Below are 15,323 nucleotides of genomic sequence, written 5' to 3' on the forward strand. Positions count from 1 at the left end.
ATTTACTATTATTTTGTAAAAAAAAAAAATACTATTTTATTGCTATTGCCAGGACTATTCAAGTGCAACGGTGGAGATGCAAAAGACAATTACTGTTCATTAAGGGCAATTACTGTTAACAAGGTGGATTGAATAGTGGATTGCTTGGGGGAGGGCTCCTACATTGGAGTTGCTCTTATATCTTCACAGTCTGTACATCCATCCATCGCCCCCACTGAAAATATCAAATTATTATTTTTGCATCGTTATCTCTCGCCCACTCTCTTTCTCTCTCGTCTGTTTCTCTCTCCTCTCTCATTCACACACACAATTTGATAACAGTTTTTTACGCAATTGTCTGCCCTTCCACTTTCCGTATCCTCCTATTTTGTATGATCACGGCTAAATTATATTAATATTTTATATTATATTTTATAAAATAATAAAATAGTAATATAAAATATTGAGCTCCACGTACATTCACGGAGGGAGAAAATAGAGAAATAGGGGTTGAAGGAGGAGCAATTTTTTCCCTTTTCTTTAGTTTTCTTTCCAGGCTTTGCAATTCAAATCATGCCAACAGCTGGGTAGCTGTTGCCTGATTGGTTGATTGATTGAAATCCATTCACTTCCTTTGCAAAAAAGAAAAGCCCAAATCTCAGTTTTTCATGCAGGTGCTTTTTGTTTCCTCCCTTCCGCTAATCTCTCTCAATTTTTATTTTTTTCCCCCAATTTTTTACCTAGGGTTTCGGGGTTTCAATTTTAGTTTTTTGTTGTTGTTGTTGTTGTTGTTGTTTTTATTGTTTTGAATAGTTTGATTTGAAAACGCTCAGACATGGTTTCAAAGTCGTGTCCTTTCTGGTTGGGGTGTTTGTGTTTGTGTGTATGTGATCAAAGTATATGCAAATTTTATTAATATTTTGTTAGAATTAGTAGTTGAGCTTCCCATAAATTTGTTTTCTTTGGCCGTATGTAGTTTTTTTTTTTTTTTGTAGATTTTTATAGATGTCAGAGGAACTGTAGACTTTCAATAACATGTATAGATTCTTCTATCTGTTATGTTGCCATATCTATATGTTCTTGTTTGTTCATTTCATGGGAATTGGGTTTTTCTTTTCGGTTTTTTTATATCGGTACATATGTTTATGTGGGAAATGAATTATGATCAATCAGCAAGTCTGTGGGTGTGTTTGGTGATTATAAAGTGTGCTGGAATTGTATTGAAGATGTTGAAATTGTGAACTTTGAATGCAGATAGAGCTTGTCTTACCAGCAGGGCTATCAATTCGATTATATGGCGGATGAAGGGGACATGTCTGATTTTGTTGAGGATGTGGAGGAAGAAAATCAAGGTGGAGATATGGGTCTTGATGAATATGACATGGTTTGTTTCCATCAACTCTTGGCTCCCATTGTTCAATCCTTTGTTTTTTCCAGTTGTACTAAATGGACTTGAAATTCCTTGTTCTTCAGTTTGAGCAGCTTACCAAAGTGTCAGATACGTCATCTGCACAAGCAAGAAAGGGAAAGGACATTCAAGGTATTCCATGGGACAGATTGAGCATAACAAAGGAAAAATACAGATTGACGAGGCTAGAACAGTACAGAAATTATGAGAACATCCCTTTATCTGGGGAAGCTGTGGACAAGGTTTTCTTCTTGTTCTCGAGCATTTTCTTCATTTCATTTCCCCAATTAGCAAGTCACTATTGAAGTTAGCAGACGTCACTAATAATATGTGTTAACTTTGACCAGGAGTGCAAACAAATGCAGAAAGGTGGAAACTACTATGACTTCTTCCATAATACAAGACTGGTTAAACCTACAATCCTTCATTTCCAGGTTTGTGGACTTGCAATGCCATAGCTGTTTATTATTTTTACATTTTTTTATGGTATACTTCACCACTAATCCCTCTCTCTCTCTCTCTCTCTCTCTCTCTCTCTCTCTCATGGGTTTTGTGTGTATGAACTTATTGCCTTGGATAATTTTGCTTTAGTTAAATGATACTTTTTTGTACTCTAACAAGATAAAGTTATCCACTCCTTTTAGCTGTTTTCGCAAGCTAATGTTCATAAAACTTTTCCACGATAATGTTCACGAAGTTTACCTTTATATCCTACTTGACATTCTTTATTGATTTTTACATGCAGCTGAGAAATTTGGTTTGGGCCACTTCAAAGCATGATGTCTACTTCATGTCCCACTTTTCAGTCATGCATTGGTCTTCTCTATCTGGGAATTTGTCTGAGGTTCTCAATTTTGCAGGACATGTTGCCCCAACAGAGGTAGTACAACCTCCTGTACATAATGTGTATGATCTAGTTTCTTTGAAAGAAAATAAAGTAATCAAATGGATTGTTTTTCATTGTTTTTCAGCTTTTGTTGGTTTATGCTCTCCCCCTCCCCCTCCCAATTATGTTACATATGTTGAAGTGTTCCTTATAATTGCTATTTGTCCTCTACTTGTGTCCATAGTTTAAGTTTGCCAAGTTCTATGGTCTTGCAGAAACATGCAGGAAGTTTATTGGAGGGTTTTATGCAGACTCAGATAAGCACACTGGCAGTCAAGGACAATTTTCTTGTTGCTGGTGGCTTTCAAGGAGAGCTTACTTGTAAAGTGAGTTTCTAATGTTTACATCTCAATAGCGTGTTGACAGTGCATGTCTGTTTGATGAGAGTTAAGTATTTCCACATTAGACGTATTGTTTGGTAAATCTGACAATTAGACTTGTCTGGGATCGTGCCATTCTGATGATTTTGCTTTGCCATTGACTTGTCAAGAAAAGAGCTAATGCCATTAGCTGGCTGGAAATTTGGTTACTGTATTTGATCTTGGAAAATTACTTTTTTTTTTTTGGGTAGAGATATGACCTCGCTACCAGAGTTTGAACTCCAGTTTAGTTTGTCCTTGACCAATCAGAACAACTGGCAATATCGGCTTTCAGGGGAGTCAGACATGAATAGTTTGGTTTTTATATTATGATCCATGTTGTGTGGTGCTCGTAATTTCTGTCTTGAAATTAATACTTTCTACCTAGGAAAACAAAAATGAATTTTGTAATAATATTATTAACTTTGTGATGGGGGTTGTTAATATTATTTTTTTACATGTTGTGTTGAGTGTGAATACAACTCCGCCTATGTCTTACATGGCCGGTCCCAAGCCCGGATAAAGGAGGAGGGGGAGGGCGTCAGGTAGTCGACAGCCGGCACTCCATGATCACGTCGAATCCTTATGAAAATGAATCCAGAACAAAATCGCGCCAAAGCTAGGGCGTCACCCGTAAGTGGCGCGCTGTGTGGCCCGAGCACAGTGATAAGTGAGCAAGGGTCGCTGTATCTCCATCGGCACCCGGATGCAGTGTTAAATGAGCAAGGGGGTCATAGAAACTTCTTTTCGAACGACTCAACTCAAAGTTGTTTGGGAGCATATGCTCCTATCAACTTTACCCGGGACACACAAAAGAAGTACTTTGATCCTATTAGACGGAGGAGGGTGAAGAAGCTAGGACAGAAGGGTAGAGTTCAAGAGAGCAAAATGCGTTTAGGAACGTGGAATATAGGAACCTTAACGGGAAAATCTATGGAAGTAGTGGAAGTTATGGTGAGGAGAAGGATAAATATTATGTGCCTACAAGAAACTAAGTGGGTTGGTAGTAAGGCAAAGGATCTAGAAAACTCAGGGTTTAAACTTTGGTATTCGGGCACAAATAGAACGAGAAACGGTGTTGGCATCATCGTGGACAAGACCTTGGTACAAGATGTTGTAGATGTCAAGAGGGTAGGAGATAGAATCATGGCAATCAAGATTGTAATAGGACAAGAACTTATCAATGTGATTAGTGCGTACGCACCTCAAGTAGGGTTGGATACGAGTTCGAAGGAGAAATTTTGGGAAGATCTTGGAGACTTGGTGCAAGGAATTGCTCAGACGGAGAAGTTATTTATAGGAGGAGATTTAAATGGACACGTGGGTAGGGAGACAGGCAACTATGGAGGTTTTCATGGTGGCCATGGTTTTGGGGAGAGAAACGAGGATGGGGAAGCTATCTTGGATTTTGCAATGGCATATGATCTCTTCTTAGCCAACACCTTCTTTAAGAAGAGAGAAGAACATGTAATCACCTACAAGAGTGGGTCGTCAAAAACACAAATAGATTTTCTTCTAATGAGGAAAGGGGATCGTATAACTTGTAAGGATTGCAAAGTTATACCAGGAGAGAGCGTGGCTAATCAACATCGCTTGTTGGTGATGGATGTACATATCAAAAGAGTAAGACAAAAGAACAAGACTTGGAAGTGCCCAAGGACTAGATGGTGGAATCTAAAAGAAGAAAAACAAGCCATTTTCAAAGAGAAGGTAATCACCCAATGTGTGTGGGATAGAGAGGGGGAAGCTAGCCAAATGTGGGATTCCATGGCTAGTTGTATCCGAAAAGTAGCAAAAGAGGTATTAGGAGAGTCCAAGGGCTTTGCCCCACACCAAAAGGAATCTTGGTGGTGGAATGAGGAGGTACAAACAAAGGTGAAGGCTAAGAAGGAATGTTGTAAAGCCTTATACAAGGAGAGGACCGATGAAAATGGTGAAAGGTATAGAAAAGCGAAGCAAGAGGCGAAGAAAGCTGTCAGAGAAGCTAAGTTAGCGGCTTACGACGATATGTATAAACGACTAGATACCAAAGAAGGGAGAGTTGGATATCTATAAACTATCTAGAGCAAGGGAAAAGAAGACAAGGGACCTAAACCAAGTGAGGTGCATCAAGGATGAGGATGGAAAGGTTCTTGCTACAGAGAACGCGGTTAAAGACAGATGGAGAGGTTATTTTCATAATCTTTTCAATGAAGGACATGAAATGAGTGCTTCTTTAGGGGAGTTGAGTAACTCAGAAGAGTGTAGAAACTACTCTTTTTATCGTCGAATCCGGAAGGAAGAAGTGGTTGTAGCTTTGAAGAAGATGAAGCATAAAAAAGCAATAGGCCCAGACGATATACCAATCGAAGTGTGGAAACTTTTGGGAGAGACAGGTATAACATGGCTCACTGACCTTTTCAATAGGATTTTGAAAACGAAGAAGATGCCAAATGAGTGGCGAACGAGCACTTTGGTGCCTATCTACAAGAATAAGGGCGACGTACAAAATTGCATGAACTATAGGGGTATTAAGCTAATGAGTCATACAATGAAGCTCTGGGAGAGAGTCATTGAGCATAGATTGAGACAAGAGACACGGGTTTCGGACAACCAATTCGGGTTCATGCCAGGGCGCTCAACCATGGAGGCAATCTATCTCTTACGAAGATTGATGGAAAGATATAGAGATGGGAAAAAGGATTTACACATGGTCTTTATAGATTTGGAAAAAGCGTATGATAGGGTCCCAAGAGACATTCTTTGGAGGATTTTAGAGAAGAAAGGAGTACGAGTAGCATATATCCAAGCTATAAAGGATATGTATGAAGGAGCAAAGACTGCCGTAAGAACTCATGAAGGACAAACCGAAAGCTTTCCCATAACTGTAGGATTACATCAAGGCTCATCCTTAAGTCCTTACCTTTTTGCGTTGGTAATGGATGAGTTAACAGGACATATTCAAGATGATATTCCTTGGTGTATGCTTTTTGCAGACGATATAGTGTTGATAGATGAAACTCGGGAAGGGGTAAATGCAAAGCTTAACCTTTGGAGAGAAGTGTTGGAATCTAAAGGTCTTCGCCTAAGCCGATCAAAGACAGAATATATGGAGTGCAAGTTCAGTGCAAATGGAGGCCAAAACGAGTTAGGGGTGAGGATCGGAGATCAAGAAATACCAAAGAGCGACCGTTTTCGTTACCTAGGATCTATCTTGCAAAAGAACGGAGAATTAGATGGAGATCTCAACCATAGAATACAAGCTGGATGGATGAAGTGGAAGAGTGCATCCGGCGTGTTATGTGACCGCCGTATGCCACTGAAGCTCAAGGGAAAATTTTATAGGACGGCAATAAGGCCGGCGATGCTGTATGGCACAGAATGTTGGGCGGTGAAACATCAGCACGTACACAAAATGGGTGTAGCGGAGATGAGGATGCTTCGTTGGATGTGTGGGCACACGAGAAAGGATAAGATTAGGAATGAGGATATCCGGGGTAAAGTAGGAGTAGTCGAAATTGAAGGAAAGATGAGAGAAAATCGGTTACGGTGGTTTGGACATGTGCAAAGAAGGCCTACTGACGCTCCGATTAGAAGATGCGACTATGGGACAGAGGTTCAGGGCCGAAGGGGTAGAGGAAGACCTAGGAAAACTTTGGAAGAGACTCTAAGAAAAGACTTAGAGTACTTGGATCTAACGAAGGACATGACACAGGATCGAGCACAATGGCGTTCTAAGATTCATATAGCCGATCCCACCCAGTGACTTGGATTTTCCAAGTCTCCAACCGAGAAGTTTTCCTCACTCGGAAAATTAAGGGAACACTACCCCAACCTACATGCTCCACTCAGAAAGCTTCAACATACAAGCTTCAACAAAAGAAAATTCAAAGAACTTAGCGAATAAGGCTTTGGTGTATTTAACACAATACGTTGAAATGAAGGAAAGCTTATTTATTGATATCCCCGATAAGCTACAAATATGTACATATACATGAGTCAAAATAAACACAAAAGAGGGAGCCTTCACAAAGGTTGCTTAGGAGAAGTCTCAGCAATCGGTAGAGCCCCAGAAAGAGAAGGCACCGGAGGGGGATCATTTGGAGCCTCAGTACTGGACAGAACCCTAGAAGGAGGAGGCATCAGAGGTTGATCATTTGGAGCTTCATTACGCGGTACAGCCCCAGAAGACGAAGGCAATAAATGCCTTTGGAACAAACCCACAAATCTCTGATGATCAAGTAAAACCTGACCATCAGTTTCCTTCATCTGGTCAAGCTTCCTCTTCATGTTTGTAGCATAGTCATGTGCGAGCCGGTGCAACTGTTTATTCTCATGCTTGAGCCCTCTAATCTCCTGTTTAAGACTCATCACTTCAGCCGCCAATGATTCAACTTGGCGGGTTCGAGCAAATAGGCGTTGGGCCATATTAGACACAGAACCTGCACACTGAACACTGAGAGCCAGCGAATCCTTAACAGCTAACTCATCAGACCGTTTGGAAAGTAGTCTAATATCTTTGGGAGTGAGAAGGTTCCTGGCCACCACCGCAGCGGTCATATCATTCTTCATCACGGAATCCCCAACGGTAAGAGGACCAGTAGGGGAGACGAAGGATGGGCGCCATATGTTGTCTGGAGAAGGCGGGGCTGCCTCTTCAACAAGGTTCAAGTCAAAACGACGGTCGGAGGGGCCAGACATTTTCAAAGGTGTTGAAGAGAGAAGAGGTCGGACAAATCAAGATCTTAGAAGTGCAAGAATGAAGCTTCTACTGGTGGAGATTCAAGTGTGCTTTGGAACTTAATGCCAGCCCCTATAAAAATCTGCACTCGACGGAGCTTCAGAAATCGAAGAGGCGCCTGCTCAGAAATCGAAGAGGCGTTTGCTTTCTCAAAAGCTGGGCTGCTTAGAGATCACGAGGGTTGATCTCAGAAATCGAAGAGGCGTTTGCTTTCTCAAAAGTTGGGCTGCTCAAAGACCACAAAGGCCGATCTCAGAAATCGAAGAGGCGCTCGCTTTCTCAAAAGTTGGGCTCCCCAGAGACCACGAGGGCCGATCTCAGAAATCGAAGAGGCACCTACTTTTCCAGCCTTGTCAACACCTGTCACACGCACACTCAGCTTTGCGGAAATTATGGGCATTCTATCGAAGACTTCTGGGGAAGTAGAAAACACATGAATCTTACTGTTCAATCACCCACTTGCCACACGCAACAATAGCTCATGGGTACCACAGAAAACTTTGCCAAAGTTCTCTGCCAAAGTTGAGCACGTGAAGCTTGCAGCTCCCACTACATCGCTCTGACCAAGAAGGGTAAAAGAATAGCAAATAAATAGCACTAACAAAGTTTAAACCCATAAATTTTGAAGGTCTAGCTACCATATTATTACCCACAAGGGTAAAGGAACAGTACCACTGCTGGATAATTGGAAAGTCCCTGTGTGTCAACCTCTGTGCTTCGTGGCAAGGTAGACTAGCAAACATGCCCAACCTTTACTCACATTCGAGAAAACACTCCCAATAAGATTGCTTGCTCCAAAATCGAAGAGGCACCGTCCTCCGAATCTCGAGAGCCAGACTCCCAACATGACTACTTTCTTAAAAATCGAAGAGAAGCTTCGTGGCAAGGTAGACTAGCAAACATGCCCAACCTTTACTCACATTCGAGAAAACACTCCCAATAAGATTGCTTGCTCCAAAATCGAAGAGGCACCGCCCTCCGAATCTCGAGAGCCAGACTCCCAACATGATTACTTTCTCAAAAATCGAAGAGACACTGCTCCCCGAATCTTCGAGAGCCAGACCCCCAGCATGATTGCTTTCTCAAAAATCGATGAGGCATCGTTCTCCGAATCAATCGAAGAGGCGCTCGCTTTCTCAAAAGCTGGGCTGCTCAGAGACCACGAGGGCCAATCTCAGAAATCGAAGAGGCACCTACTTTTCTAGCCTTGTCAGCACCTGACACACGCACACTCAGCTTTGCAGAAATTATGGGCATTCTGTCGAAGACTTCTGGTGAAGTAGAAAGCACATGAATCTTACTGTTCAATCACCCACTTCCCACACGCAACAATAGCTCATGGGTACCACATATAACTTTGCCAAAGTTCTCTGCCAAAGTTGAGCACGTGAAGCTTGCAGCTCCTACTACATCGCTCTGACCAAGAAAGGTAAAAGAATAGCAAAGAAACAGCACTAACAAAGTTTAGACACATAAATTTTGAAGGTCTAGCTACCATATTATTACCCACAAGGGTAAAGGAACAGTACCACTGCTGGATAATTGGAAAGTCCTTGTGTGTCAACCTCTGTGCTTCGTGGCAAGGTAGACTAGCAAACATGCCCAACCTTTACTCACATTCGAGAAAACACTCCCAACAAGATTGCTTGCTCCAAAATCGAAGAGGCACCGTCCTCCGAATCTCGAGAGCCAGACTCCCAACATGACTACTTTCTCAAAATCGAAGAGAGGGTAAAGGAACAGTACCATTGCTGGATAATTGGAAAGTCCCTGTGTGTCAACCTTTGTGCTTCGTGGCAAGGTAGACTAGCAAACATGCCCAACCTTTACTCACATTCGAGACAACACTCCCAACAAGATTGCTTGCTCCAAAATCGAAGAGGCACCGCCCTTCGAATCTCGAGAGCCAGACTCCCAACATGATTACTTCCTCAAAAATCGAAGAGACACTGCTCTCCGAATCTCGAGAGTCAGACCCCCAACATGATTGCTTTCTCAAAAATCGAAGAGGCATCGTTCTCCGAATCTCGAGAGCCAGATACCACAGACCACTTTTTCAAAGTGCTCTGACAGAGTTAAAACATGTGAAACTGGCAGCTCCCACTACCGTGTTATGACCAAGCAGGGTAAAGGAATAGCATTACTACTTGTTGTTAGGGAGACTCCTATATATGTCGACCTCCATCCCCAACGGACAGGCAGACCTGCAAAAATGCTCAACCCTTCATCATATCTGAGAGGGCACTCCCAACGAAGCCTTTCGAAATATTCAGCTTTCTTTCCCCCCGATAATACCTCTGCAAACAAGCTATACTAGAGCAAGAATATCTCATATCATCAGGGTTAAAAGCAAGAGTATCCCATATCATGCTTTTTCCCTGTCTTTTCCTTTGGCCTTGTTTTTACCTGCAAGACAAGGAGAAAGAGAGCAATCAGTCAGCACTTGGAATCAAGCTTCCAGCCAGGAACTGACTGCCTGGAACCCGTTACCTGATTACTTACCTGGCATTGCTCTCGAGTACTCATCTTCAACATCTTATGTTTCCAGGGAAGATTCCGCATCTGCTTGAGGAACAGATAGGGCAAGTGCGAAGGATACAAGGAAGCATGTGGAGACAAGCGTAACAGCACACGTGCCAATACATCCATTACTCTGTCAAAAGCAAAAGTATCCCATATCAGCAGGGTGGAACGTACTCTAGATTTGATGGACTTGTTTTGACCCTCAAATTCTTCAGTCGGCCTTATACTCTGGAGGAAACCAGAAAACCCTCCAGCTCAGTTCAAGAATAAGCCTGTGGAAAGTTACTTCTTCAAAAGCAAAAGTATCTCATATCATCTCTTCTCATTTTTCTTCTCTTTATCCTTCATGCTGTTGCAAGATGGGGAGAAGGTGAACAATCAGTCGGAGCTCTGATTACTTACCTTGTCTGTCACCTCTTTCAGCAGACCCCCTAGCTCGGCGACTTGGGGGACTCCTACTACATGGTTTGTATCGCGCTTGACCAAGCCTGAAACTACAAGTAAGCTTCAAGTGAAATTGATACATTACCTTGTGCATCTCCACCAGTTAAAGATACCACCCCTGGATGGAGGAAGAGTACTTCCAGAGAAGATGCCACATCTATCTATGAGACAGATAAGGCAAGTCAAGATGACACCACACTCCGATACTTAGAAGTTTCGTGATTACGAGATCATTCTCCCACAATATTTCCTAATGTCATTTGTACTAAATCATTCACTTGTACTCACTAAAGGAGAGCTTGAACCTATGTACTTGTGTAAACCCTTCACAATTAATGAGAACTCTTCTATTCCGTGGACGTAGCCAATCTGGGTGAACCACGTACATCTTGTGTTTGCTTTCCTATCTCTATCCATTTATATACTTATCCACACTAATGACCGGAGCAATCTAGCGAAGATCACAAAAAGCGACCGTTTTCGCTACCTAGGATCTATCTTGCAAGAGAACGGAGAATTAGATGGAGATCTCAACCATAGAATACGAGCTGGATGGATGAAGTGTAAGAATGCATCCGGCGTGTTGTGTGACCGTCGTAGGCCACTGAAGCTCAAGGGAAAATTTTATAGGACGGCAATAAGGCCAGCGATGTTGTATGGCACAGAATGTTGGGCGGTGAAGCATCAACACGTACACAAAATGGGTGTAGCGGAGATGAGGATGCTTCGTGGGATGTGTGGGCACACAAGAAAGGATAAGATTGGGAATGAGGATATCCGAGGTAAAGTAGGAGTAGCCGAAATTGTAGGAAAGATGAGAGAAAATCGGCTTCGGTGATTTGGACATGTGCAAAGAAGGCCGACTGACGCTCCGGTTCGAAGATGTGACTACGGGACAGAGGTTCAGGGCCGAAGGGGTAGAGGAAGACCTAGGAAAACTTTGGAAGAGACTCTAAGAAAAGACTTAGAGTACTTGGATCTAACGGAGGACATGACACAAAACCGAGCGCAATGGCGTTCTAGGATTCATATAGCCGACCCCACTTAGTGGGAAAAGGCTTTGTTGTTGTTGTTGTTGTTGTTGTTGTTGTTGTTGTGTGTTGAGTGTGAATACCATTTTGTACGCAAGATTGTTGCATGTTGAAGCCTAGATTCTATTATGGACAGGGAATTGTCTAAATATATTGTAAAATATTTGACTGAATTTAAGTTAAATGAAATGTAAGAACCGACTAATATTGGATATCAGTGACAGTGTGCAGGTAAGTGTTTGTTGAGGTATGTGAAAACTTTTTGGAATAGTCTTGAGGTTGAGGGTAATGGAAGCTGTTCTTTGATAGGCATCATAAGGGACACCTTCCCGGACTTGAACCTGGACCAAATGCTAGTTAGGAATTAGATTAGGAAAGTGCATAACTAATCCGGTGTACTAGGATCCGCACTGAGCTCAGTTTTTGGATAAGGAAAGCAGTTTTGTTGCTCTTTTGTTGTACTACTAGTAAGAATGGTTTGACATGGTCCTTTCTTTGTGCATGCATATCTTTGGTTTCCGCAATGATTTGTTAATGAAATGATTAAGTTCAACTGATGTGGTAGCTACTGATGGCATTTTGGGCGCTCATTTCTTGTTGGATATTATTTGTTTCTTGTAATTCTATATTTTTCATTATCAGATGCAAACTAGCGCTTTAGTCTGTTAAAGGATTATTTTTCTGGTTAATGTTCAGTTAAAGTATTAAATCATATTTTTCTGTCTTTATCTGCAGTCTCTTGATAAACAAGGAGTAAGTTTCTGTACCCGGACCACACATGATGACAGTGCCATCACAAATGCTGTTGAAATATACGATAGATTGGGGTATTTTAGCTAGTTCTGAAAATCTGTTCATCTGAATTTTTTCTTTTAATAAAACACAATTTGATATAGAAACGCTTTTTCAGGGGTGGAATGCATTTCATGGCATCCAATAATGACTGCGGCATAAGAGAATATGACATGGAGAAGTTTCAGCTTTTGAATCACTTTCGTCTCCCTTGGCCAGTGAATGTGAGTCATCCTAAGAACTTAATTCATATTGATGGTTTCTGTCAGATAAACTTACCTGCCTTTTTCTACTTCTATACTAAGAATCTACATATTTGTCTTTACACTTTCACTTTCTGTGATTTTCATTGACTCCAACCTCCCTGGATATTAATATTAGAAGGCTAAGTTGTGCATTGAAGAGTATTATTTCTGATATATTTGGAAATTGTTGAGATGTCAACTAGGAAGTCAAGCTTTCAAATCAGTTTTATTTTGTTCAATTGGTCATGCTGAGGACAAGGACAATTTTTAAAATAAAAGGAAATTGGTGACTGGTGTAGGTCACAGACTAATTTCATATTTTGGTTTAGCTTGATGGACATATCGTTTTCTTTTATAGATAAATTGAAGCAATATTCCTTTTCAGCTAATGACATAGGAACAATTTTCCTCTCCAACTTGCCAAAATTCCTTTTCATATTTTGGTCGATACCACTTGCCAAAATTTTTCTTCGTTGACCCTCTCCTTAAAGCACAAAATGTTGATTGAGCCAATCCTAGTATTGAAAATATTTTGCAGACTTGAAACAAATTACCTCTTTGAAATAGAAGAGTGCAATATACTTAAGTGCTTGTAAATTGGAAGTGATCTGCAATTGCTTAAACTGGAATTAATGTGTTGGTTTCTGTTGTTATTCCTCCCCTAACTCTTTTACTTAACGTGGAGCTCACCTTGTTTGCAGCATACATCAATAAGCCCAGATCGTAGGCTTGTTGCCGTTGTTGGTGATCATGTAGATGCATTGCTCATGGATTCGCAGAATGGGAAGGTACCAAGATCTTTTTCCTGATCATGATACTTTTGTCTGTAACTTATTTTGTTGCATTTCTTTCCATAGAAATATTCTTGCTAATAAGATGAGGTAAACTGTGAAAATTGAACGCGAGACATGTAGACTTCGAGGAAATGGTTAATGGTGGTAAAATACCAATACAAGTGTCATCTTTAATACGATAACAGATTTTTGCTTACATAGTTGTTTTTATAATTGTTCAGCATAAAGATATCTACTTTTTATTTATCTTTTAATATACCTTAACTTTGTGTTAGCGGAGCAGTTGTGCTTCTAAATTCCAAATTTACCCCTAAAAGCATTTTCCAGGTTTTATTTTCAAAGATGGGAACCGTTTACTAACCATATACAACTTTGTTTTTTTTTGTTTTTTTTTGTCATTCCAGACTATTGCTAAGGTCGTTGGTCATCTGGATTACTCTTTTGCGTCAGCATGGCATCCTGATGGTTGCATATTTGCCACTGGAAACCAGGACAAGACTTCCCGAGTCTGGGACATAAGAAATCTTTCATTGCCAGTTGCCGTTCTGAAGAATAGCTTGGGTGCTGCTAGGTCAATTCGCTTTTCATCAGATGGTCAGTTCTTGGTGGTCGCGGAACCTGCAGATTTTGTGCATATATATAGCACAAAGGCATACTACAAAGTGCGGCAAGAGATTGATTTCTTTGGGGAGATATCCGGTGTATCAATGAGTCCCGATGACGAGTCTCTGTATATAGGAATCTGGGACCGAACATACGCCAGCTTGCTACAGTATAACAGAAGGCACTAAGGGTGGAAACCCTCGTGTGGATAGTTTTGCTTCATCTCGCTCATAAGAAACCACCAAGGGTGGAAACCCTGGTGTGGATAGTGAGCCAGATGGTATTGTTGTACCCTTCATAATGTCCCCACATATGTGTATTGTGGAGGGTGTAAAGATTGTGAGTGTGAAATATGGAGCTGTCTTTGCCTTTCTCGATGCAAAGGAATTTAACCCATTACTTCTCTCAGATCCAGCTTCCTCCCTCGGGTGATCCATTCTCTCAATGATTCATCGATACCCTACTATCTTTTAACTCTTCTGGATAAGATAAGGGTGTTTTGGGTAGAAAAACGTGATTCCGGATGAAGGCTTTGTCCCGGAATCCGAATACTAGTTATTGTTCGGTAGTCTGATTCCGAGAATATTAGGAATTGGATTGCTGATTTTGAGTGGACCCTGCATAAATTTTTATTCCCCAATGGATAGTAGACACTGGAATCCTTTCAGTCATGAATGATTCTCTTTCATTTCATTTCAACCCCTGTTGGTAAACACGCACAGATGTTGTATAGAGACTTTCAAATGACAGATGTATTCCTGTTGGACCACATAGCTTGGTGAGTAAAATGAGTACTACCCAGACAGCAACTAAGTATCATCCGTGCAGATGGGCCGAACTTTATCTCCTTCCTCTCTCACACACACAGTACACACGCACGCACAGAGAAAAGAGAGACGGCGGAGCCGCGCAGAGAGAGAGAGAGAGAGTAGCGTTTCCCTTTCATCTCTTACTTATCTCCAGACTCTGCAAATCATAACAGCAAGTGGATTAGCTAGCTGCCTGGATTGCAATCCCGACCCTCTGTTTTCCAGGCAAGTGTTTGTTCCTTCTTCTTACTCCCACTTTCTTTTTTCCAGTGTTTGGTTATTAATTTATTAATTTATTGTTATTATTTCAATTTTTTCAGCCTCAATTTGCTGTAATTTTTTACCCTCTCTAATAAAATTTGTTTCCCTGATTTTTGTTTGCTTCAAACAAGAACGCTTACTGCATTCGGGCCATTCATATTTTTTGCTTATTGCAGTTCAGCCATCGAACTATCGTGTATTTTTGTTGTGTCGAATGTTCAAACTATCGTGCTTGGTCATGAGATTTTTACTTTGTCCTGGCTTGGCGTATGAACTAGTCCAAGTTTATAATATAAAGGCGAATTTCAAGTAGACCTGGCATTTTTGGACTCGATCCGTTAACTCGGCCGTTAATATTAGTATTTGGATGTTAATATTAGTATTTGGATGGATGCTTAACGAGCCGGGTCGTTAACGGATGAATCTGTTAACAACCCATTAAATAATGGGTCACTTTGGGTTAATCCGT

The 15,323-nt window shown here is 41.2% G+C and overlaps 1 protein-coding gene and 2 long non-coding RNA genes across 9 annotated transcripts; all 3 read left to right on the plus strand.

The window, feature by feature from the left end:
- Positions 1 to 209: 209 nt before the first annotated feature.
- On the plus strand, positions 210 to 14,180 carry LOC103415819 (uncharacterized WD repeat-containing protein C2A9.03-like). 7 transcript variants are annotated; one of them, XM_070819884.1, is made up of 10 exons: positions 210 to 653; positions 1,234 to 1,363; positions 1,453 to 1,629; positions 1,735 to 1,821; positions 2,133 to 2,324; positions 2,489 to 2,599; positions 12,086 to 12,177; positions 12,261 to 12,366; positions 13,089 to 13,175; positions 13,586 to 14,180. In XM_070819884.1, exons 2-10 carry the CDS (start codon positions 1,274 to 1,276, stop codon positions 13,970 to 13,972), a joined length of 1,329 nt encoding a protein of 442 aa, XP_070675985.1. In that variant the 5' UTR covers positions 210 to 653; positions 1,234 to 1,273; the 3' UTR covers positions 13,973 to 14,180. The 7 variants fall into 7 exon arrangements, with proteins under 7 accessions (XP_070675985.1, XP_070675988.1, XP_070675983.1 ...); XM_070819887.1 differs by having other exon boundaries at positions 2,133 to 2,267; XM_070819882.1 differs by having other exon boundaries at positions 309 to 653; positions 1,238 to 1,363.
- On the plus strand, positions 11,619 to 11,907 carry LOC139194890 (uncharacterized). Its single transcript, XR_011579637.1, has 2 exons — positions 11,619 to 11,743; positions 11,783 to 11,907. It is a non-coding gene; the product is annotated as an uncharacterized lncRNA (long non-coding RNA).
- Positions 14,181 to 14,679: 499 nt separating the features above from the next.
- On the plus strand, positions 14,680 to 14,964 carry LOC139194889 (uncharacterized). The gene is made up of 2 exons (XR_011579636.1): positions 14,680 to 14,818; positions 14,914 to 14,964. It is a non-coding gene; the product is annotated as an uncharacterized lncRNA (long non-coding RNA).
- Positions 14,965 to 15,323: the final 359 nt, after the last annotated feature.

Source organism: Malus domestica, chromosome 04 (genome assembly GCF_042453785.1).
Source record: "Malus domestica chromosome 04, GDT2T_hap1".
In the NCBI taxonomy this organism is placed as follows: domain Eukaryota; kingdom Viridiplantae; phylum Streptophyta; class Magnoliopsida; order Rosales; family Rosaceae; genus Malus; species Malus domestica.